Source organism: Terrapene carolina, unplaced genomic scaffold, assembly GCF_002925995.2.
Source record: "Terrapene carolina triunguis isolate 2854851 unplaced genomic scaffold, T_m_triunguis-2.0 Scaffold247, whole genome shotgun sequence".
Classification (NCBI taxonomy): Eukaryota; Metazoa; Chordata; order Testudines; family Emydidae; genus Terrapene; species Terrapene triunguis.
The window spans coordinates 9344985-9370314 of record NW_020664598.1 but is presented as its reverse complement, the minus strand read 5'-3'; the positions used below and the strand labels follow the sequence as shown (position 1 = coordinate 9370314).

At 39.5% G+C, this 25330-nt stretch overlaps 1 protein-coding gene across 2 annotated transcripts; it reads right to left on the bottom strand.

The window, feature by feature from the left end:
• Positions 1 to 220: 220 nt before the first annotated feature.
• NFYB (nuclear transcription factor Y subunit beta) lies at positions 221 to 22186 on the bottom strand. Of its 2 annotated transcripts, none has more exons than XM_024200074.2 (7): positions 22097 to 22186; positions 12202 to 12295; positions 11166 to 11296; positions 8338 to 8535; positions 5982 to 6063; positions 2801 to 2880; positions 221 to 2588 (listed from the first exon to the last, which is right to left on the bottom strand). In XM_024200074.2, the coding sequence occupies exons 2-7, from the start codon at positions 12293 to 12295 to the stop codon at positions 2556 to 2558; spliced, it is 618 nt and encodes a 205-aa protein (XP_024055842.1). In that variant the 5' UTR covers positions 22097 to 22186; the 3' UTR covers positions 221 to 2555. The 2 variants fall into 2 exon arrangements, with proteins under 2 accessions (XP_024055842.1, XP_029768684.1); XM_029912824.1 differs by having other exon boundaries at positions 22069 to 22097.
• Positions 22187 to 25330: the final 3144 nt, after the last annotated feature.

The window sequence follows — 25330 nt, the reverse complement described above, 5'->3', positions numbered from 1 at the left end:
TGGTGTATGCTGCATGAAGTGCTCTTTTGTATACTAGTGCTATTTTGAGGTAACATTAAAATGTGAAACAAGGTAACACTGGTAACAAGCTAGATGTCTCTGGAAAGAATTGGTTACATTACTTCAGAAAAAACATTCAAAGATAAAGCTTTATTACAGAATTACACTTGGGATAAAGCATCAGATGACATGACCAAATTGATGTCATTTTAGGGTTTTTTGTTTGTTTGTTTTAAATGGAAGGGAGCTGGGGAAGAGAGAAAATATTGGGGAAGAGAGAGAAAACCTCTCTCTCTATAGGAATGGTCCCATGTGTTTCAACACCATTGAATTCATCCCTTGCCAGAGCTGTGCTCTAGAATCTAAGCTTTAATTTAAAATAAATTAAATCCATCCCTCATCTTTGAAGACGTAACCCTAAAAATATGCAGCCTGTGTGCAATGCTGCAGTGTTGTCTTCTTGACTTCAGAAAGAATAGCACACGTGTGTGAACTGCTCCATTCATCTCAAAGAGACTTGTCATCTTAGGTTTCAGAGTAAAGTTAAAGAGATTAAATATCAGCATTGAAATATGTAATCAACACTATCCAACTAATGAGCTTTTCCTAGAAGTCCAAGATCCTTTCTGTGTACTCCCCAGCTGCCAAAACCTCTGGCTTGTCCCTCACACTTTAAACGTTACCCTTTTTCAGTACCAAATTCTGCACATCAAGAACTGGAAATATGGGACTGGTCTAAAATAAATTGAACATAAAACATACAGGGCTCCTGTACTGCTTGTGTTATTAATCTCATATTTAATGAAAAACTTAAGTAAGTTTAGCGATTATTGTTGCTGCAAAAATGACACCAGACTGCCACAGCACCTGAGAACACTGCTACAGAAGATACGTCCACCTTGCCACAGAATACAGTGGACCTTGTCCAGTGGCTTGCCTTGGCATATTGTTAACCTACATTTAAATTATGACATTATTTCAGTTACCAAAGAAAGATACACCAAGACTTCTGGCCACATACCGCACATAATTCTGAAATTTCATTTTTTTGGTTGTTTTGTTTTAACCCAGATTATCTAGTCCATTAAGGTTTTAAACATCACATTTCCAAAATAGCCTCCAGGAAAACTATGGCACCAGGTCAAAGGTTTGTTTTTCTTTTTAAGTTAAAAAAGAGATGGGTGGCAGAGTGAGGGTTAATCTAACTTTCAGCTCACTGAAATGCAAATAGAAATATTAAAAGGCTCCGAACTCAGCCTGAATAACAGGGATGCTAGTACACTACCACCCTGACACCAACACAGTCTAGGACACTGAAGTATCTAACAAGATTACTCACCCAATTATTTAAAAAACAAACCAGCCAGCAATGTTACTAAACAGCTCACTAAATATACAAAATTACATTATCTAGGTACATTTTATTGCAAAATCAGGAAGGAGACAGCAAACTAGAAGTTTGTCTTTCATTTCAGATTTTTATCACCTATTCACATTTCAGTCACTCGCACATGCATATGCGTGTACACACACGCGCACACAAACACACACTCTGTACACACTATTTCTGAAACATTTGAGAGTTCCCAGAGTCTTACAGGAAACCAAACCTTGTAATATTTCAGTTTAAAAAGTTAAATTGAGGTCATTTACCACAGGACTATAAAATCCTCCTATAACACTTGAGGAAACAGTTAAATTTTAGGATTTGGCTTTCCAAAAACCATGCATAAAAGGAAAGCATATAATTTCAATAGCTCTAAGACTACTTTAAATTTAACAAATTATTCTTCAGAAGTCTGTACAGAGTTATTAAGTTAATATAATTGTAAAAGTAGCCTAATGAATGCCTGTAGTAGCTATCTCAAATAAAAACTATTGCATTATAGTAAACACTGTTGATGGGCACCAAATATCTAAATTTCAACAGATCTAACAATTGTTTGCTTCTGGATTAACATTAAGTTCTAACGTTACATTAAAAAACAATTCTAACAATTCTTTTGAGCTGCTAGAGTTTCATAAAAAAAATCCCTTTCAAATTTTCAATAAATATGTCAACATTAAAAATCTAGTTAAGACATGCAAGACAATTTACATTACCAAGAACAATTCAAATTTTATAATAAAGGCAACTTGCATTCAAAATGAACTTTACCCTTATTTTATTCAAAGGGTAAACATGAATTAAACTCAGCTGTTTACTTGAATTACAAAAGTAACATGATTCAATATGAAAATAAGAAACTGTCTACAAATCTCTGACAGTAATAAATTGCAATATACAATGCATACAGGAGTTATACAGAGCAACAAACTCTTGTACAAAACAAAAATACTTTAATACCCTTAAAATCCAATTTTTTTAAAATTCATGAAAAAAGATTTGTCAGAATTCACACCTCCATTAGTCAAGCCTCAGGTAGCTACATTACAGTTATTTAATGTACAAAGAGACAACTCTCTCCTCTGTCATTTTAAACTAACGTCTCCTCTCACAAGTTGTACAGCTTTCTTGTCTCTCTTCCATTCCCAAATCCAAAGCCTTCTTCAAATCATGAGAACTGAATTTGTTGAACACCAGAGATCTAGAGAGGGGGGAAAAGAACATAAGCTTAGTTTCAAGTTTCTGTCCTCGGAAGCTGTATCACATTTCGTAATCTTGCAGGTCGTAGTGTCAGAAAATCATGACAAAGGTCTAAAAACAAGTTATTCTCATCTCTTTCAGACTGGGGGGTGCTGAAATAGGGCTTTGAATTTTAACAACATAAGGAAGACAGTGGATGAGAGGATACTGTACCTGTTGATAAGATGTTGTATAAACCATAACATTTTGCTGCTGGCCATCTGTAGTTATTAAACCTGCTGGCAACTGGTTAGCTAAAAGAAAGAGCATTTTAGTTAAGGTAGTTAGACAAAACTGCAGGATACATAGAATCTTTTTAAAGTATAGATCATCATTCACAACAGAAAGTTCAGTTATGGTCAGAGGGACTATGGCATAACCTTCCTCATCATATCTACTCCCTGGGTACTATAAACTCACATCTGTTTACTAACAAAAACAAGTTAGCTCCCATTAGCACAGCAGAGCTGAAACAGATTTTATTCTGCATCAAATCATTATCTGAAGTCAGCTTGCAAAATTTTTACTGCTGATGATGTATGAAGGCAAAAAACAGCTTTACTTTCCAATGTGAGGTGGACTTTACCATTCTGGCCACATGAATTCTAAAAAAAATTGTTAGAGCACTGAGCACATAGTCCAAGATACAATGGGAGACTATCCCTGCCCTGACGGAGATGGGATTTGTTAGTGGAGAAAATGGGGCAGTGGTAAGGGTAATGGTAGCAATTAGAGCTGTGATGCAGGCTTGGATGGAATTGTGCAGTGCTCTGAAGGACATGACGAAGAGCTTGGACTTAACACACAGTGACCTACAGGAAGCCAGTGAAGTAAATAAAAAAGTTTTTGACTAGTAAACTGACTAAATGTGGTGTGGAAGTCAAGAGAATAAATGGAGAACCTGTTAGGTAAACATTATCGTAATTGTGGGTCTAAGCCCTGTGACAATCAAAGAGTAGAATTATTACAGAAGTCATTAGGAAGCAAAAGGCTAAACATTCAGTTATAACTTTGATATTCTGCATTTGGAGAGAATAAGTGAGGGGCTGGTTTGGAAAGTCCAGCCATTTCTACATAAGGATAAGAGACAAAAACAGAACAACCCTAAATCAGTTTCCCATGTAAAAAAAGTTAAACAAATGTTTGACAGAGCTGAACAGCTTACATTTGAGAGATTAAATTTGGTCTTTACCATATTTGGTTAAAAAAAAAAAAAAACAACACACACAAAAAGAAAAAAAACAGACTTCATTGAATTAAGTTGTGCCCAAACTAAAAGTTACATGCAAAAGACACATCAAGTCTGAAGTTAAACTCTTCAGACAAGATAATCCTGCACATACATACGTGACTTGCAAAGCACACTTTTTTTATAAGAGATAGTGGTTCTGTCTCCTAGTCCTGCCTCTGCTGGCTCCTAGCCAGGGGCCTTCTGCTCCCTGCCGAGTCCTACTATTCTCCTTCAAAACTGCCATTTTTAATGCTGGCATTAAATCACGTGTGAAGTAACTTTCCCAACCTCTCAAGCTTTGAATGTCCTGAAGCCTCCAGAGCCTGGGAAATTTGAAATATGATTGGTGAGCAGGTGTCAAGGCATTTCTTCAGCCTTCTGCTTCCAGATTAGGGAGCATCTCCCAGAGACTTGGGAAGTAGACATCAGATGTACACAGTTGACAGGTGTATCCTGTCTTCACACCAGTTCTTAAAGTGCTACACCAGTATTTCTAGTAAGCACACACACTAATGGTGCGGTTAGGAGCACATGCTTCCTAGAAGCATAGGAACATTTCCTGTGAGTACTACATCAGTGCCTGCATAAAGGGCTCATTCATGCAGTTGAGTTAGCTTTCTTTCCTCCACCCATTTTTCTTTACATGAGTCCTTGGGAAATTACGTATGACCCCTGGGTCATCGAATCCAGTCCCCTGCTACTGCAAGCAATGGAGGTAGGATTAAAAATCCTAAAGTTTAGATCCAAACAATCAGGACCTGCAAGAGTTGAGGTTTCTATAGCAATGTTAAGTAATTGTGCATACAGTATTTTCTATTCCTGTTTACCTTGCTAAATGTATAGATATACACATTACTGTTTGTCTTTAAATGTATGACAGAAAATATACAGAAGGCACAAAATGGCTGAGTTAATGTTGCTGTTGGAAAGTTACCCTTTGCATTTGCTGACCTCCGATGTTAAACCGTGAATGTCAATGTTTCATTAACTGTGGGGGTTTTGCATTTTATTAAAATAACTTGTAAAATTCCACTGTAATGTCCTCATTTAAATTCTCGGAATCACGAGGCCTGCTGGAAACTATCTTTCTGGCCACAAGAGCCTCCACGGGTTTTTCTACATTCTGTACAGCCAAAATGGGATTGTATATGAGTGCAAAGTGCATCTCACTGCTTCAGCAGGTCACCACCTGCTCATCACTAATGCATTAGTTTATCAATAATTTTAATAGGAGGCATTTACCAGGTATTTTTAAACTGGTCTGACTCTTAAAAGTGGTGAGAGCTCTCCCTCAACTCCTCTGCAACCGCTTTACCACCACTACCCACAGGTGCTTAAAGCAAGAACAAAAGATTCCACTGTTATCAAGACCTTAGTTCCAAATTTAAAAAAAAATTGAGGGACCCCTATGAACCTTCAGGCCCCACTGCATGATATGGGGAAGTAAGCTACAATGAAGCCATAAAGGAAAAGAATAGTTTCACAAGATTCTTCCTCCCTCGACCACAGCTGCCTTTTTTCCCCCCACGTCCACAAAGTCTGTGCATTCTATTTACAGCAAGAGAAAGTAAGTGTTTTCGAAGGACAGGAACCAGAGAGGCACCTCAATTTCATTTTGGCAGACTCTATGGCTCCACTCCACAAAATGTGATTTACTTTCTTCCCTCCCATGCATTTTTGCAGGAAGATTGCATGTGGGCTTGAATGGTTAGCTACTATGGAAATAAGAAAACTTTAAAAACTATATTCTTTAAAATCTAATGAAAAATTACAGCACTAGTTCATGCTCTCACAGCACTTCACACTAGGACTACAATTTAAACCCAGTGCCATTGGATATGGTTACCAACTGCAAAGTTAATATCAAACGGATGATGAATAAATTTCTGACCCTAGGCGCACAAAGCTTCCGTTGACTCCAATGAGTGCATCTAAGTGCAGGTGATCCTCAACACTTCCCAAATGAAAATTCTGATTTTAGATCCCACCCAGCTAGTCTGATCCAGGCTCAGTTACTAAGAAGAAAATTCTGATGATTAACATTTTCTCAAATCTGAAATCTTTGAGGATCTACAAAGAAAGTAGTAATGAGATCTGAATTAGCAATTTAAAAGGTTTACTTACTAAATGCTTCTTCTGTGAGCTCCTCACTAAGACCGTCTGCAGTTGTAACTGTTCCTCCAATCCCTTTCTCTCCTTTCATTGCCTTGAATGAAATACAGAAAATGTTTGCATTATAACAGTTACCTTAGATTGCTCATCATCCTAGTTTCCTAAAACTGCTAACAGAGCCGGTATGCAGTAATGAGAAGTGTGACACTAACATCCAAGGACTCCAATGATCATGTTTCTTTAAAATATTAATACACACAGTATGTGAGCTTCCAAAGAGTTGGTTTTAACATTTGCTATACTCCTTACATAAGAGATTTGTACAAAGTATAAAGACTGTATTTTTATAGGAGATCCTTCAAATTCTGCAGAAGTAAGAGTTCTGTGGTAACTCACAAGGAATAGTTAGGTCTACATCAAGGGTAGGCAACCTATGGTACGGGTGCCAAAGGCGGCACGCAAGCTGATTTTCAGTGGCACTCACACTGCTGGGTCCTGGCCACCTTATTTACTTTACATACAACAATAGTTTAGTTATATATTATAGACTTCTAGAAAGAGACCTTCTAAAAACATTAAAATGTATGACTTGCACATAAAACCTTAAATTAGAGTGAATAAATGAAGACTCAGGACACCACTTCTGAAAGGTTGCTGACCCCTGGTCTACATTTTGCACCTAGAATCCACAGCAGACTGCATAATTCCAGGAGTACTCAAAATGTGGTGAACATATGCTGGTTACATAAGCTTATTTGCTGCACTTTATACATGGATATACACACTTTCTAGAACCGTTCTTGGGATATGAAGTGGGAAAGAGACAAGATGCAGTGTTGGGTTGTTCCACTAATTTGTATGCTATAGCTTTAATGCCTTTTCTAATAGCTGTGGGAAGTAATTATGTACAGTGCCAATGTCATACAATAGGAAGGTCACTTTTAAACCCAAGATATTGGATTTCTTCCCCATAGTATCCAACCAGAACCAGAACCTGAGGTCAGCATGATGAGTTAAGGCACCCAATGAACTGTGTGCTGTTTCATCAGACAGGCTTTTTGTGAAAACATCAAAGCAAGTACTAATGTAATGACAAACTGACCATATGTTTAATGCAAAAAAAAAAAAAAAAAAAGAAGAAGAAGTTGAGGCAGTTTCCTTTGTATACTACTCTGAAGACAAGACTGGGAACATCATTTATAGCTGACAGGCAAAACCAGAGCCAACAAATCCAGATTTTAAATGCTAGCTCCATTAGCCTATTGACACAGTTGGTAGGGTAATCTATGTCACTGTAAAGAAGAGGTATGTTTGAAGCCAAACGGGCTTAAAAATTTTCTGAAGAGCTACTGCAACATACAAGCTAACCCAGCCTTCAGAGAGTTCTACATGAACACATGGAAGAGGGTTAGAGTATGGGGTGTTCTGTATGCTGCATGGGTGTGTGGGAAGAATGGAGGGATGTTGAGGAGGGGAGAAGCAGCTTATTAGCTCAATGTTCCTACAACTTGTTTGGACAGACTCAGTTCTTGAGTCAATGTCTCATGCCACTGTCTCATAGGAAAACTCCCCATCCTTTGGCATAAACTGCCACAGAGGGATGGTGGGTGAAGGAATAGAATATACATTAATCTCTTCAGACCCACCATCCCAAAGTGGAAAAAGGCAGAGGACAGCTCTATTTTGCATGAAACTTAGGTTGCTGGAAGGAAGGAAGGAAGAAAAAAGGTCATGCTAAATTCTGAGAAGACTAGAGGATATGCTCAATCTTGAAGTATCTTCTGCAATAAGAAATGCAAATCTTAATGCCAAAACAGGGTATTGGAAAGGTCTTGACAACCAAAGCAAAATATGCTCAAACAAGCATGTAGTTGACAAGTTTTCATGTCACCAAAGTAATGTGTTAAAATATACCTTTCCCCTTCGCAGATTAGAAATGCAATCTGACAAAATGTAGTGGGCTAGCTCCTCAGCTGGTGTGAGTAAGTATAGCTCCATTGAATGCCACTGAGGATCTGGCTGAGTTCTTAACAGGAGCACAAAAACTGATTTTTACCATAATGTTTGAAAGGTTCTTCAAAAAAATCAGTTGAACAATTTAGTTACTTTGGAACAGCAAATTTGCCAATACTCTTAATTATGTTTTTAAGTGGTTTTTATCCCATGTCATGTTCTATTCTGATGTGTAACATCCATGTCTACATCAGATTAGAACATGACATGGGATAAAAACCATCAGTCACTGGACAGAAGATTCTGGGGTATGGTGCAAACGAACCATTTTCAGCTGTATACGGAGATAATAAAAAGAGCCAACACTGAACACAGTAAGTTTGTCTAAACCTGTGTGGAAAGATAGACTACCAACCTCTCTGAATTTTTGGAGATACAGCTTCAAAGGTTCAACATAACTATCAAATCCCAAGGTAGACATGGCAAAGAGAATATCCTCTCCATTGATAGTCTTTCGTTTCTCTTGATGACACCTCTCACTTGCTTCAGATGTTATAAAGCTGATGAATTCACTTACACACTCTTGCACACACTCCTTTGCATCTTTAGCAATCTGGTAAGAAAAACCATTACTAAAGTCACCTGAAGTTTGCTTAAGCTTCACCATATTAATAAACTGCAAATTAAAGCTCTACTTACTAAGCCTGTTCCCAAAGCTCAGTTCAGAGATCTGATCCTGAAAGGTGCCGGCCAGCCACAAGTCCCCTTGACTTCACTGGAAGTTAGAGGTGCTGAGCCCCTCTCAGGATCAGGTTTGTGGGTTAAAGCTCTTAGGCTCACTAGTCCGGAGAGTCTTACAACATTACACTAAAAACCTGTAGTACTCCAATTCTTAGTAGCAGAATGATAAACTAGAAGATATGGGAATGTCCCCACAATAATTATATCCACAAGTAATATGCATATATCAACAAAACTGGTGTGCATATGCAAAACAGCCACTGGATGTCACCACTGTTCCAGGTAAAATGCAGATAAAATAGCATTTTAAATGGAGTAAGACTATTATGTTACTACTTCAGGTGACACTACAGACCTCTACAATTTCTGTAGTATTTCACAGCTGTATTCTGTACAAGCTGTTATACATGCACACAGTTTAGAGACACTAGTGGGTTCCATGCTTCCCTTTCTTCTCTTTGGATATAAGCCATTATATTCACAGTCAGATCTGAATTCGTAAGTTGTAAGTGTAAGTGAATCTCATGGTACTATAACCCTCTGGAAATGGAAACTAAGAAAGGTATGAAATTGGAGTTATCATGATGAATCTGACTGGACAGCACTTTATAATGTCTTGTGGGACAAAGCATCTTCATGAATTTCTATTCTCCTTTAATTTGCTCACTCTGCCATTGAGTCTGTATCTCAGGCCTTCCAGAGCTAAATTTCTGCAGCTCAGCCAGGGATATTTTATCCTAATCAGATTCATAACTAGTGCTTACTCAGTTTGCCCGGTAGCAAGCCTCTGTAGTGGTTTTTAATATTCTAAGTTTTCTAAACAAGCATTCAAGTGAATAAACAGATATGCTCCTGCCAAGAATAAATTGGGCGAGTCAAAGTTTTTATCCCGTTAAAAATAAATTAGGTGATTTAGAATAGCAGAGAGGTGCTACAGCAGAGTATTTAGGAAAGTAAATAAGCAAGAATCCACTGAAGGATTATCCTTATTTGATGCTTGTTAATATGTGACAAATCTATTCCAGTTGAAATATGAAGAAGGAACCTTTGTATCTCAGAGTAATAGCAATCTTTATTCAGAACCCCATATTCTCTCTGACATAATTTTTGAGCATCTAGACACTTAGGGCCAGCAGCTCCCATTGTGATATTTATGGCCAGATTTTCAAGACAGCTTAGCACTCAATGTGCCAACGTCTTTTGAAAACCTGACCTCAACTGTGGGTGCTGAGCACTTTTGAAAATCTGGTGTAAAGAAAAGATTAATGAATACAACAATCTTACACTGGAACACTCAGGGGTTTTGAAAGCATCCATGACTACCATGGCTTGCCTATGCCAGGTTATATTTTAATGCCTTGCTAGCTGTCTGATTATTTTGTAAGCTGTACAGACGAAAAGGAAAGTTTCTGCAGCAAGACAAGAGCAGTAAGCAATACTCCAAATCCTACGTAATATTAGATAGGACTCAGACGGCAATAACTGTTTGGTTAAGATAAGTAGCTTACAGGATTCCAATTCTTAATCAAATCTCAAGTCTGCAGAATTGGAGAACAAGCTCTCACAAGCCTTCTCATATCTCGTACTTCTAGTAAGGCCAGAAATTAAAGCCATTAGAACAGCCTATCTTATGGCATTTTGGCATCTTGCTTCTGGAAATACAGAAGTTCAAAGATGAAAAACTAGATTTTTCCTCAGATTGAGAAGGAAGTTCTTATTTCATCTAAACTGGCTCACTCATTCCAATTTCCCTGCACTCCAATCAAAAAAAGTAAAAACAAACGAACAAATAAAAATAAAATAAAAAAGAAAAGAAATCTCTTTCCTACAAGTTTAACAGTTCTTAATATTTGATTGCCATCATGCCTGACAACTTTTATGAGTGAACGTCTGGTGGCTATTTTGAGAACATTTTGTCTATGTAAAGCATTGTAGACACTAGATAAACACAAAACCAACTTTGGACCCGGCTACTTCAGTAATTTACATTTGTCATGCAATTTAGCAATCTCATTAGCCTGTTTAAGTGTGTCCACACTGGGGTTTGCACCAGTTTAAATTGATTTAGAAACCTGCTTCAACCTTTGTGTTTAGATAAGGTCTAAGCAAGCCAGCTCAAATATTAGCCTCTATTTTTGACCAAATAAGTCCGCTCTTATGTGGCAGTTATGTATAATCTGTGTGTCTAAAAAAATACTACCAAACATCACAGCTATAGACTCCATAATATGGATGAATAATAAGTAGTTTATATTTTTTATGCAAAAGAGCAGTTTTAATCTTTTAATTGTTGGATTCCTGTTAACTCAAATATAGTTCAAAATAAATTTTGGGAAACCTGGCCAAAAAAAATTGCTCTCAAAGAGCAAGCGTGCAGTTTCAGCAACTGAAGATAGAGATGTTGTACTGGATCCCAAGTTTGCCTAACCAAAGAATGAATGTAATACATGAATCTGTTCTCATTAGCAGAACAGCCCTGTTGGATTTAGCCATGGATATTACCTTTCCTGTCTGGGGTATGGCATTTTTCATTATCCTTGCCACATTTGCAATTGGAAGATATATATCTTGTTCTCTAAAACTCTCTTTTGAGCCATTTGTGTCTTCATGATCATTCATACTGTCCTCCGTGTCTAGCAAAATAAAGAAAAGTTAGTATTGGGTGCACTTGTCAAGCACCTTCTATCATCTTACCTGTATTCTACTTATTAATCCAGGATTATTAACATTCCAAACCTCTGATCAACTTTAAATAGCTGCCATTAAAAAAAGCTTGCCACAGAAGTGTTCCTTCTTATCATCCCCTAAAAGTGAAATTTCAAACCCCATCCGCAACAGCAAAAGAAAATGATACTGGTCTGAAATAGATGACTAGCAATATTCAATGAGGTTTAAGATTTAACAAGAGTTGAAATGGGAGATTCCCAACTTCCAAGTGAGTACCAACTTGCTTACAGCTCTGAAAGGTTCAGAGTTCTTAAAAAGAAACATGCTCCCATGACATTGTGGTGCCTAGGAAAGTTGTTTTCTATCACACCTCACCAATATGTATTCTTTTTATATATTACACATGGACACACCCAATAGTGTTCTTCTGGATACCAGCTTCACAAACACTAAGATTTAATTTGTTTGTTGAACAATGTTATAAATTTATTTATTTTTTTTTTTTTTTAAAAAGAGACATTCCTCTTCCAGCAAAGACACAAGCAACATCCTTTGATATTTAAACACACACCACCCCGTTACAGGTCAACGTAGAGCATGTTTGTGTGGATTACTTCTTTTTCCCAGAACACTAGATTGCTTTCAAAGGGGCTCCGATGCTAACATTGAAAGTTGCAAACCCATTTTCAAATTGATCAAAACTGAATTGCATGCAGGGAGTCATTATGAATGCAGATAAATACCAATGCTTAGCTTCATGAACGATGGAGAATTAATGGAAGAGCTAGACAAGAAGTGACAGGACATTATAATACTTAATAGTACTATGCTAAGACAGACAAACTTCCACTTTAACTGGTAGGTTTCTTACCATCATGAGGCTGTATTACAAAGTGACTACCACCAATGTAATCTCCAGCAATTCCTAACTGAGAAGCATCTGTTGTAGAACTGTCACCGTCCATCTATAACAAAACAAATCAATCATGTACTCCAGTATACCACAAATGCTACTGCTTAGCAGTAGATTAATTTAAGTTACCTTGAAAGTAAGGGGCCAAATTCAGCCCTGGCATAAACAAGCACTTTCTCATTAAAAAACAGTGTCCACTGCTCTTCAATTAAGGCTGAATTTGACCTGAGATGTTTTGGCTTCAGTAGCTCGTTCACATTTAAACTTACAGGAAGGTACTTTTAACTGTGTGGGCTGAAGTTTTCCATGTTTGGCCTCTGCCTCAGGCTGAGCTTCTGGAGGAAAGCTTCAGCAAAAACTCTGCAACCATTTGAGAATGAGAATAGGGAAACATAGGTAATTTTGCCAATTTTTAAAAAGGAATTCTAAAGCAGTGGTTCTCTATCCTTTGAACTCAGGACCCATTTTTAAATCTTTATGGCCTGTCATGACCCAGTAAATAGTTTTAGTGCAAAAACCATCTGGCTTACTAAAACATTTCTTACTAACAATATATAGTATATATATTAAGTACTAAATAAGTACACTCTGTATACCACAGCAGTAGCTCCTGTCCTGCAGGGCTATCTGGACTCAGCTCCCTGCTCTGGGTATTGCAATCTCTGGGATTGCAGTGCTATTCAGGTCTAGCCAGGCCAAATTTGTGAATGGTGCAAAGGATCACAGCATCACTTGCTCAAATTTGGCCTGGCTGGCCCATCATCATGGTGGAGGGGCAGCTGGGGCAAATCTGAGCGATGCTGTGGCCCTTCATACCAGATCGCAACACTCAATGCTAGGACCTGAGCTCAGCTGGCCCCACAGGACCAGAGCTGTAGGATGCACCCCTGCAGGGTGAGAGCAGGGCAAAAATCTGCAACTGCCTACCCCAGTACCTCTCACCCTCTTCCTCTCCCCAGAAGCAGGACCCGGCCCCGTTGCCATCCTTTGACACATACTGGCAACCCGGTTTTGGGCTGCAACCCACTGGTTGAGAAACCCTGTAAAGCCTCATTGGTATGGAGCAAGAACTCAAAATTTGATTGGGAGTTAGTCCTGGGGCTACAGAGGTGTCTTCTGCTGTGCCCATGAAAATACATCCAGATTTGGCCAAGTCACACTGAAAATTGCCATTTCCTTATAATTTTCTAGATGTTCTGTCTGCACCCTGTATGCTTCTTGGTCTCAATGACTCTCTGGCTTAACTCTGAAGCAGACACAGACCAGCAGCTCTGGGATGTATGCAGACCAAATGGTTTCACATTAATTTCTGTCATGAGCTTACCAAATAAAGTAACTGAAATTTCTGCAAATTCAGAAGCGCCTTTCATTCTGTTTGTTGTAACAGTTTGATTTTTCTGCAGAACTATTTTTAAATTGAGTTTTCGATGATTTTTCAATTTTGGGGGGAAAAAACAAACCAAAACAATAACCCATCATGGAATTAAACTTTGCCTGAGCAACACTGGTGATTCCCTCCCCCTGCAGACAACATGCCAAAACTGAAAAAAACATTTCTCAAAACAAGCAGAAAGTCTTTTCACTTAAAGTTTCCATCAGAAGCTTTTTTAAAAAAATGAAACATTTTGAAATGGTTTTCATGAAAAAATGCTCTTTGCATAAAAGGCTGAATTTCAATGAAAAATTCATTTGAAAAATGTCAAGCAGTTCTGGCTGTTAGTGTGTGCTAGCAGCCATGACAGTAAGATTACATCTGTAATATGACTTACACTGCAAACAATGTATGGTAATTTTAATCAGTATTAATAAAATGTATGAAATTCTAAAATTTAATTTGGCATTATTTCAAGAAATCCACTTTAGTAGAATGCACAGGTGGTCAATTGAGTAACACTGGTGTACTAGGACTTCTCCATTTGTTTTCATTGTAGGGAAGCAGAAACACTCATCTGTCATTACCTTGTTATTGAGGAATAGCTGAGTTCCAGGCAACCATTTTAGATAAAGTGTGATAGCTGGAATGCTGTCTATCATATTCACTTAAAAATTAATTCCAGTTATTTAATGTTCAGCAAGATACATGCTATATCACCATTTCCATATCTGGAAATTAAAGTAAATGTTTCCTACCTTCAGGAGTTGAATTATCCTTGTTTGTTGTGGTTTTTTGTGTTGTTTCTTGTTTAATCTTACATAGTCATTGGCTAACAAAAACCCAACCATTCACATCTGGATTTCTCCTTAATGAGAGAATGAAAAGCAGTCTTACACCTGATCCTACAGAGGGATCCACCTCATGGATCTTTATGACCACAGAAAGGGTTTTCTTCAAGTGCATATTCTATACCAGATTGAGTACTCATCTTACTGCAACCGCCAGCAATATTGCAGATACTTGGTTGCTATCACTAGTGAGAGTTATCAGGATGAAAATGTTTGAGACCTGTCTACATCAGCAGCTTAGAACAGGTCAAACTGCACCAGTGCTGGCTGTTATAGTAACAGGGGTGCTAGTAGATCTACTGTGGATGAATCCAAGGTGAACTGAAAAAGCAACCTTGTAACTACATTGATAGGAATTACAAGATTAATGTTGCTAGTTTAACCACATGAAGGTTGTCTCTATCACAACCTGGCCGAGTCCCTCTCTGGGCAGATAACATTCTGTTGTGAGTGAACACAACTACTGGATACCACATGTTTCTAAGCAATTTGGGTCTGGACAGTGACTGGTTACTGTTCCTAGCCCTGGGTCTTTAGACACTCCAAGGTGAAGGTACTTGTCTGACACCTCTCTTGGGCACCTAGCCCCCACAGTCCAGTCACCTCACACCCCAGCCCACCTAAGCCTCAGGTGCTTATATATGCTCCCTCAGAGTTCCACCACAGTGTGTTAACCCTTTCCAAGACAATGTGACAGGCAAGCAAGGAATACAGGCTTAGTAAAGGAATTTCTTAACCACAGGCACTTTACTCTTAAAAATCACTTGAGTTACAGATCTTTGAAAAATAACAGTCCTGAATACATTCCCCGGTCTGATCTCATTCCTCCTGCGACTCCTGGATTTGATCAGCATCCTTAGGCTGGGCAGCCCTTCTTGCCTCTTCTCTCCTTAGCCTGGTCTTCTTGAATGTGGCACTAGTCTGACATCCCCCGCCCCTTTCACAGACAGCATTCCCTCTTGAATAAAGTCTCTGACCCCTTTGGCCATGTGCCTAGGTTGAGGATCATCAGCCACTTTTCCAGCTAGGCTTCTGTGTAGAGTTCATTGTTCTTCTGGATGGGCTGGTTGTTGAAGATTGCTCTGTGCCATCTTCACAGACAGTCATTCAATTTGTGTCAAGCCTGTACTACAAACATTGATGCTCTAGTCCACAAAAGAGGATGCAATACCACATGAAGGTCAAACTCCAAAGTGAAGATAACAATAAAAAGTGGAGTCCCTGAAAAGTGGAATTCACATAAAACAAGATGGAGTTTATGATGACAGACTCTTCTCCCCCTCCCCCCATCTGCACAAGGGAATTTTAGGTGGAAAAATCCCCACCTTACTCTTGCTACCACCTGTAAGACCCCACTTGTGGTAATGATGCAAACATTAATATATAGCGAGGGCACCAGACAGCCATCAACATTTGAGGCAGTGTTGCCTAACCCTGCTCAGAACAAGTCACAGTGGGTAAAATGTCAGTGCCTATACAAGTGATTTTACTGATTATATGATTGGTACAACTGACTTTTGGTAGCAATGGGGGGAAAATTTCTGGGAAAAAATCCAAGCGTAGATAAGACCCAAGAAGATAATTTATTCCATTGGTTGGAACTGGTGGAATTTGGACTTTTAAATTAGATGTTCTACCCAAAGACATCAAGAGTGCTTCTCAAAGTTTTCTCACTTCAATAGAAAAATGATAAAGAATATTCCTTATTCATGGATGAATTTTTATGCTTAGGGTCTTCACTTTTATAAGAGTTAGATGAACAGCAGACATAGGCTCTCAAATTTTCCCTCATAGTTCAACTGGGACTTTCATTATCCTGTCTTAATCCATTCCTAAACCTTTCTGGAGTAAACACTATTTGTTTTATGGTTTTGAGGTGTAGAGGGAAAGAAAAACTAAATTTCAATTGTTGCTTAAGCCATCTGGATCCAGGTATCCAGAGAAGAGATACCACACTAACATGACACCCTACTAATGTTTCTTTAGGTTCTGTTCCTGACATTAACATGAGCCTGTTTAAAGATGGCTGTTACTAACAGTTCGGTCACAGTGGATAGTCAGAATAAAATACTGGAGTTTTAAATTCAGACTTGTTTAAAATTAACAATAATCTGTCATTGGGGTTAAGATCACCATAAGTGTTTACTTAACACGCTCAAAGTCAGCTCAGTACAAGACTCATATTCTATATAGCATGACCTGATTTATGCAACAATAAAGCACTGTGGTACACAGCTATGTTAATTGGCTACAAAATAATTTAAAAGCATCCAGTTTTAAACTGAAATTATTCTAAAAATGCACCAAAGTTCAATGTACCAGAGAAATGCCCCCAGCATACAGTAATCTGACTCACTGACAAAGTGTGGGGGAGAAGGGCAGTGACTCCTGTCAGACTGACACTTCTGGTAACAACAATGCAACTACACCATTGCTGCAAGTGGGTGCTAATTTTCAGAACATCAGTAAGCCTCTAGAAGGAGAACTAGACCTTGGTTAATAATTTCAAGAGTGCCTATGCAAGTTAGGAGCCTATATCCCACTTTCAAAGATTACTTATGCATTTAAATTCTTTTTGAAAATGGGACTTGGCATCTTTGAAAACTCTGTCCTGACTTCAAGGACTCAAATCCTGCACAAGGAATTCTACTGTGTTCCTACCGAGGTGGGATTATACGATATCCTTTTTAATAAAAAGGAGCGTATTTCCCTGTTTGCGTGGTCACATAATGGCATCATACATGGAGCCTCAAACACACTGAATTAGTATAAGGGGGGTAGCCGTGTTAGTCTGCATCCACAAAAACAACAAGGAGTCCGGTGGCACCTTAAAGACTTAAATTTATTTGGGCATAAGCTTTCGTGGGTAAAAAAACCACTTCTTCACATTTGAAATGGGTTTTTTACCCCACGAAAGCTTATGCCCAAATAAATTTGTTAAGTCTTTAAGGTGCCACCGGACTCCTCGTTGAATTAGTATAATGGATTGCATACCTATGCAATAAAAATACAGCTACATTCTACATTTCTAGAGCCTGTTTGAAAAATGACTTGAAAAAACAGACTGGCTTAGACAGCAACACAAGCAAATGGAGCGAGCACAAATAAAGATAATATGGCGTAATGTATCAAATTGCGAGTCATGAATTGGGAATTTGAAGTGGTCAGGTTAGTTCCATTCTGATTTGAGATTGTCAATGATTTGGAAGTAAACAGCACAGTAATTTGCATGTAAATAGTCAGGGATGTATTGCAAACACCACTGAAGTCAGAGAAATATTGCAAAGAGATCTTGAGGAGTTAGAAATAGCAGGAATTACAGTGAAATTGCTGGGGAAAATGGAGATTAAAACACCTGGAGAAGACAATTCAAGAAAAAGGAGGAAGGCAGGCATTCAGAATTGTACTAAATGAGACTCAAGGGTAATAGTGGACAGCAAATTAGTTTAGATGTGAACGTACAGTATCATACTGCATTAAAAAAATGAGGTTCTGGGCTGCACATAAAGATGTTCTGGAGCAGTATGCATTATTTCCTGGTCAGCAATGCCTTGTTGAGACTGCACCTAGAATACTAAACTCAGTTCAGAACACCTCAATATCATAAAAACTTAAATGGGATATAGGATTTACTTGGAAGGAAAGAGTAAGGAATATTTGTGGCTTGGCTCAGTGACAACTATGGAAGGACACAAGCCTACAAGCTTTTGAGAAGTGTGAATACCAAGGAGAGGAGAGGAAATTTAGCACAGTACAATAAAAGATGCATAACTAAGAATAACAGGAAATGAAAAATTTGCCTTAAAAACAGGGAAAACTCCCTAGCAGTGTGATTTGTAAGACTGGAATGATCTCCCACAGGAAGTTAAGCAGCAGGCCTTGTATGACATTTAAAACTAAACTAGAAAAAAATAAAATAAACAATGTAGGCAATAATCCTGCACTGGCAGGGAAGGGACTAGAATAAGTTTGTTGAGCTTTCTTTATCCTTTTCAGTTGCTGCACTTGATTTAACCCAAATCCTGAGGTTTCTCCTTTATCTTTATTCATTGTATTTTGAAAACCCTAGCGTCTTAGTAATATAACCACTAGGCAAGAGCTTGAATAGTCCACTCAATCAATTTAGAATAAGAAACTTTGCCTAACAAGCATGTGCATGGGATGGGGAGAGAGGACGTTATTCCATCAATTTCTACAGAATTACTTTATTAAAATGTTTAAAGTCTTTATACATTTGCAGCTCCCCCCCCCCACAATTTTTTTTACTTTTAAGTCAGGGCAGAGGCTATTTGTCCTTCCTTTATCATATTTAAAAATATTTCACACACTTATGAAAAATAATTTCTTCACCTCAAGCAAAGAGCAAGTAGAATTTTACAAGACTAATTCAGGAGAGTTTTATTTTAGGCCAATACTAGATACTCCAACATGATGATCTATTCAGTTTAATTCTAACAATGTGGCTTATACATTTTGATGAACTCTACTTAGTAAATAAATAACTTTCACCTATTTTTACTTGGCACTAATCCTAAGAAGACAGACACTTTCTAAATAACATAGTTACAAAAGGTAATTAAAAATAAAAAGTCTGAATAATGCAATAACCTCATGGTTTAATCACAGAAAGAGTTCAGATCGGATACCCAATTAATTTTAAGATTAAATAGAAATTAGATTAGCAATTTTATCCATTTTTAAATCCTGATTAAAACAGTTAAATTGTCTTGACTGAAGTCAGGGATTAAAGCTATTTCTATACCATAGCTCACATCTTAGTAGAGTGTAATGGACCACTGTCCTCTTGCCAGCCACAGCTGTGTAGAACAACTTCCCTTATCCACAATCACACACAGTCTCCTCTCCCACTGGCAATCACATATCATTTATGTGGCAACTACTGAAAATTATTTATATTGAAGGGTAATACCAGGATTTTATTATTTATTTTTAGCTTCTTTTAGTCTAGTTAGCAGCTCAAAATGCCAGCAGCCAATACTACATAACCAGCCAGCTTTCTCCAGACCATCAACAAGTGGTTGATATACCATCTTGGGAATTAATGATTTAGGATCAGACCACCCTTGATTTTCCTGAGCATTACAAATAGTATTTTTCCTAACATGTCAAAACAGATGCAATACAGACTATACAGAACGGATAATCTATTATATAGCAGAATTTGGCTGGCACAGTGAAAAAGTGTACACACTGTTCAGGAAATCCATTCTAACAGCTGCACATGAACACAGTTCTTGCACATATAACAACTATACTGTAGGTAGTACCCCAAGCGGCTCCTTCCACTTTGTCTTTTGACTACTGCTTCTTTTGTCAGAAAAGGCTTAAGTAAGCAAGCTTAAATTTTTTTTTTTTTAAAGCAACATTTTGCATCCCAATTAACTTTTTAAAATATGTTTTCCTGTCAGCAAGGCAAAGGTCATTTATGAATAAAATGATAAGACATTCAAGGATGAAGGGTAGCCTTAATTTATCTGATACAGTCTTGTAATCTATGACTGAATATACCAGAATACCCCAAAGAATCAATACAACCCTTCCAATCCCACAGCCTTCTAAGACTCCTACACTAAATCTTATTTACAGAAGCAAGGACTTGCATTTAAGTGAGACTTGGCCACAAAAAAGGGAAGTAGTAGAATCTGATTAAATTTCTTTGCAGTTTTACACTTTTGGAGTGGCCTACAAAATGTACAAGCTTGAAGAGTCACATACAGTACTAGTCTTTGATATGTTACAGGAACTTTACGTTTGTTTTCTTTTCCAAGTTATTCTTAGGCAGTCTACAGCACTCTGCTCTCTGTGTCAACAGCCTGGATTTTGTTTCAAGATGGCAGCAAAGGCTAGCACATAAAAGGAGCTAAAGACGGGGTAATGCACCTAAAATTTTAAGTGTGTAAAACAATGTACAGCTGATTATTAAAATGGAGTGTTGTAGCCATGTTGGTCCCAGGCTATTAGAGAGCACTTTTGAACTTACACAGAGCAAGAGCAAAAGAAGAGCTCTGTGTAAACTTGAGCACTTGTCTCTCTCACCAACAGAAGTTGGTCCAATAAAATATATTACCTCACCCACCTTGTCTCTCTATTAAAATGGAAATGTTTTCAGATTTAGGTTACTAGTCACCATTTGTTACTAGTTACTTTTGCACTTCACTCAGACTTGTCAGCCTAATAAATTTCACTTCCCTCTTCTTATGCACTTGAAAACAGCTGTGCCTGAGTTACAAACACAAAAGGAAAATCTTTACATTTAAATAAGCTTTGTGAATTAAACTTCAGCCAAAATCCCCTAAAACAAGATCAAACCTGCTTCACCAGACACCCTTTCTTGTCTATTGGTTGAAGTTCACATCATGTTTCTAAACACCTAGGAAAGTTTATTTTTATCAGCGTGTTCAGAAGCCTAGCTGTGATTTCAGTATTAACTGTAGCTGCTGGAAGGCACAGCTATGGGAAGGGAGAGTCCCCTCTCCCCATCACTTACTTTCTCGTCCTGAGGGGAAGGTTTACCCACAGACTCAAGATACACAACTCTCAGACAAAATGATGGTATGTTAAAAAAAAAAAAAAAAAAAGCAAGCGACACACTAAAATCCATTATTTCCTCTCTAAAACTGAAGTGCCACTGCCTACCCACTATGGAATCTGATGCTCCTGCCTGGTTACTCAGATCCTCTCACCACATCCTGGTGTTTTAGGGCCTCACCCTACGCTCCTTACTCATGCTGATCACTTTCAAGGGATTTTTGCCTGTGAGAGGACTGCAAGGTTAGCTCCTGGGTGCCCATGTAGAGGAGACTAGTCGTCCTAGCTCTGACCCCAGGATCACCGAGATGCTGCACCACGCGCCCCGCCATCCTCCTAACCCACAGACAGGCACAAAGTCGGAACTGCGGGGGGAGGTGGAAGACGGGGAGCAGCTGTGGCCGCACCAGGGGCTCGGACTTCCCGCACGCTCAGCAGAGGTGGCCGGGACTGCCTAGGGTGGGCAGAAAAGGTCGCCCCCTTCCCCGCCTAAAATCCCACAAGCGGCCCCCAAACCGCAGAGACCCAACTCGCTCCGTTACAGGGCGGGGGACGGAGCAAAGGGGACACGACCGGGGTTTGACCTGGGGGGGAGGGTTCCCCGTTCCCGCCCCGCTGCTGGGCACCGCGGCCAGGGCCGAGGGGATCCCGGAGGCGGGCAAAGGGGGATCGCGGCTCCCAGCCCCCGCTGTGACCGGGACGGCGCAGGGGCCCTCCCCCGTGTGTGGCCGGGCGCGGGGCAGGGGCCGCCCGGGGAGCCGCGCTCCCGCCGCCCGGGCCCACAAAATGGAGCCAGAGCAGCGGCCGCGGTGCCCCCAAAAGCCCAGGCCAGCGGGAAGGGGGGGGCGCTTCGGTCCCATCTCCGACCGCCCGCCCCTGCCGGCTCCGTCCCCGCCCGTCCCGGCTCCGGCCGCACAAAGAGGCGAGCGGGCGCTGGCGAGGCCCGGGCTCCTCTCCCCACTTCCTGGTCCCCTCGGCGGCGGCGCGGCGGCAGCGCCGGGGCCCGGGGAGGGAGACGGACATTTCATTCGAGCCTGCAGTGGAACCGGTTACCAATCATTGGCCGGAGCCAGGCACAAACCTCCAGTGCGGCCCTGGTTGGCTCCCTCCGCAAATCGGCTGTTTGGTTGGACAGAAAATGGCTGCGAAGGAACCAGTCCCAGCGCGGAGCCCCGCTTCCCGCAGCCGGCCTGCCCTCCCTCCGCGCCGCCTCCCCTCCAGCCCCGCCACACTCGGCTCTTCCCGCCGCGCGGACTCCCTCCCGCCGCCGCCCGCCTTCGCCTTTATACGCGGGGCCAGAGCCGGGGGCAGGTTGTTGCTCCCTCAGACACACTGACCCCACCTCAGACAGGGGGTCGCTCTGATAGGGGGTTTCAGTTGGGGGCGGTGGGGTAGACCCTGTACAGCTCTCCCCACCACCATTTACACACAGATGTGGGGGTTTCTCTGATAGCGGGTTTCATTGGGGGCAGTCGGGGTAGACCCCGTGCAGCTCTCTCCCACATCAATTTATACACATGGCCGTTGTAAAGCGAATTGTCTGGGCATTGAGTGTCTGTGTAAGAGGAGGGATGTGTTGGACACTCCATTTCTAAGATGGAGATAGTATTTATTTATTAATTGTTGATCACTAAGAATTACATTACCTAAAGTTGTGTGAAACTCGTGTTATACTTTACAAGAGCTTTTGTTAACATTTTCTTTTGCATCAGTCATGAGAAAATTCATACATAGGTAGGCATGCAAAACATCAAAGCAAAACTCACCCAAACCCACACATTTTCACTTGGAAAAAACATGAATTGTATGTGTGTGTGTATAGATATAGATAGCTATATAAAACCATAACAGAGGAACTCAGATTCACTCAAAAGGTTCATAGGTTTGGTCTGAGTTTCAAATTTTTAATGAAAAATGAAACCAGACAAATTTTGCATGACTTCATGTTTCATTGCAAATATTTTGTGCAGCTTGAACTTTATCCTAGCTGCTGGGTGTTGTGAGAATTAATTCATTAATTTTTGGAAAGTGTTTTGCAAGTATTCTCTAAACAGTCAATAACTTTCCAGCTCTCAGAAATGTATTTTTCCTCCTCTCCATTTCTTTTGAAGCTTGTTTTATCACTTGCTACCTTATAACTATAAGGATGCACTATTAATCTTGCTCTGCAGCTTTAAGACCTTTGTGTGGATTCTGTCATCCCAACCAGGAATTTCACAAATAAATCAGTGAGAGCACATTGAGTCAGATACAGACTACAGCACTTTCCCTACTGCGCTCTACAAAGGCTGGTTTAACTCAAAGCGCTCTACATCTGCAAGGTACAGAGTTTCTCAAATCTTTGATACTAATTAGGGCCAGATCCCACTACCATTTAAGTCAATGGCAAAACTCACTTTGACTTCAATGGGAGCAGGATTGGGACCTGTGACACCTAAATTATGGTCAAGTCACAGCAGGATAGCTTCAGTGAGGAAGTAGTTAACTATAAAATGAATGATATTGAAAGAATAAAGTGCTTTAAAAGATAGCTCAAATATTTTCTACTCTGATCATGCAAATATTTTGCGTGAAATCCTACTGTCTTTTAAAAAATACTACACTATTCTGTAGAAATGACACAAAGCATTTTCTAGGAGCACTACAGTGTTTTGTACTATTAATATAGCATTATATATATATTATACACACACACAAAACCACGTTAAAAGAACATTATTAAGGTTGCAAAGTCAAGCCTTTAGAAGTTAGGAAATGCCGCAATTAAATTTGCCTGTGCAACCTTAATTCGTCCCTCTTGTGTGCATGCACTATGATACATCTTTTAATTACACAATCACATACTATTTTTTCCATAGGACCCATTTCTCATTCAGTGCCTGGATTGGACTGTGTTCCCTTAATAAGAAGCTATTCAATATTTTGTTTTCTCCTTGTTGTTCAGTGACTAGCCCAAGCATTATTACTGCACACTATTCAAACCCTGCTCTGAAAACAGAATTATTAATTTCCTAATGAACTTTTCTATGATGCTTATCACTATAATATCTGAGAGCTTCACACACAATAATGAATTTATTACCCCAACCACCAATAAGGTAAGGTAAGGAGGTGATTGTGAGTGTGACATTACCCAGAGTACAATCTGGACTGATGGACAGCTGTGTCCCTTCAATTCTCCAACGTGGGGTGCCTTTTACAGTGCTTTACTGTGAGAGCAATCACTCCTGGTCTACTCATACACAGCTCCAGCATGTAAATCACTGCCAGCTATATTGTAAGAGTGCTGTAGCTAGTCACTCATGAATTACACTGCAGGGCCACACCAGCAAACTCCTTGTCCCAGACTTTCCCCCAGAAATGTGCGTCTTGTACTGCCCTACACCCTCCTGGACAACACAAGTTCACATAAAGTCCGTCATTTCAATAATATAAAATGATATGCACAAATCCTGTTATTCTAAATGGAGTTTCCCAAACACTTCAATCCAAACACACTGGTTTAGATAAAACAATAAAACAAATGTATTAACTACAGAAAGATTTTAAGTGATTATAAGTAATGAGATATAAATGTCAGAATTGGTTACAAAGAAATAAAAGGTAAAACGCAACTAATACCTGATTTAACAAGCTAAGTGAATTCAAAGCAAAGGTCTTTCTCACCGCAGGTTCCAACAGTCTTACTGGCTGAATCTTTCAGTCAGGATCTCTCCTCAGTCCAATGCTGCTTCTTTTCTTCTTCAAGTGTTGTTGATGGCCTTGGTAGAAAGAAAGGGAGAGGTAACTTGTTCTCTCCTCTTATAGCTCTTTCTCTTGCGCAAGAATCATCTCCAGCTGACTTTCAGGGGACAAAGTCTGTGTGGATGGGACCGTTAAACTGCTTCTTTGTCAAAATGTAGATTTTTTGCCCACACCCTCTATCCTAGGGAAGAGTGGCCATTCAATCAGTTTATGGTCCATTTGATCTTGTTGACACCTGGCTGAGGTCCTGGCTAACCTTTTGTGTCTGGGAAACTGGTTTGTGATTACCCTCCAGAACATGTTGGGACATATCCCAGTAATATCACACAGTAGAATCTTATAACTTTACACACAATATTGCCACACATATTTTACCAGAACAATGATAATCAGCAAATCACAAGTTTTCAAATGATACCTCACAAGACATACTTTGTACAAGATTTACCATAATCCTCTAAGGGGTAAACATAAGGGTACAGGTATTGTCACAGTGGTATTATCACCATTTTGCAGATGGGGAACTGAGGCACAGAGAGATTAAGGTCAAAATGTATCCACTAATTCTGGG

Excerpts from the sequence above, each read along its gene's own strand:
- NFYB (XM_024200074.2), bottom strand. The coding sequence starts at position 12,295 with ATGGACGGTGACAGTTCTACAACAGATGCTTCTCAGTTAGGAATTGCT. Across the intron at positions 11,297-12,201 it reads TGTAATACAGCCTCATGATG|ACACGGAGGACAGTATGAAT; the intron begins GTAAGAAACCTA and ends TTATTTTGCTAG. Across the intron at positions 8,536-11,165 it reads CCATACCCCAGACAGGAAAG|ATTGCTAAAGATGCAAAGGA; the intron begins GTAATATCCATG and ends TTTTCTTACCAG.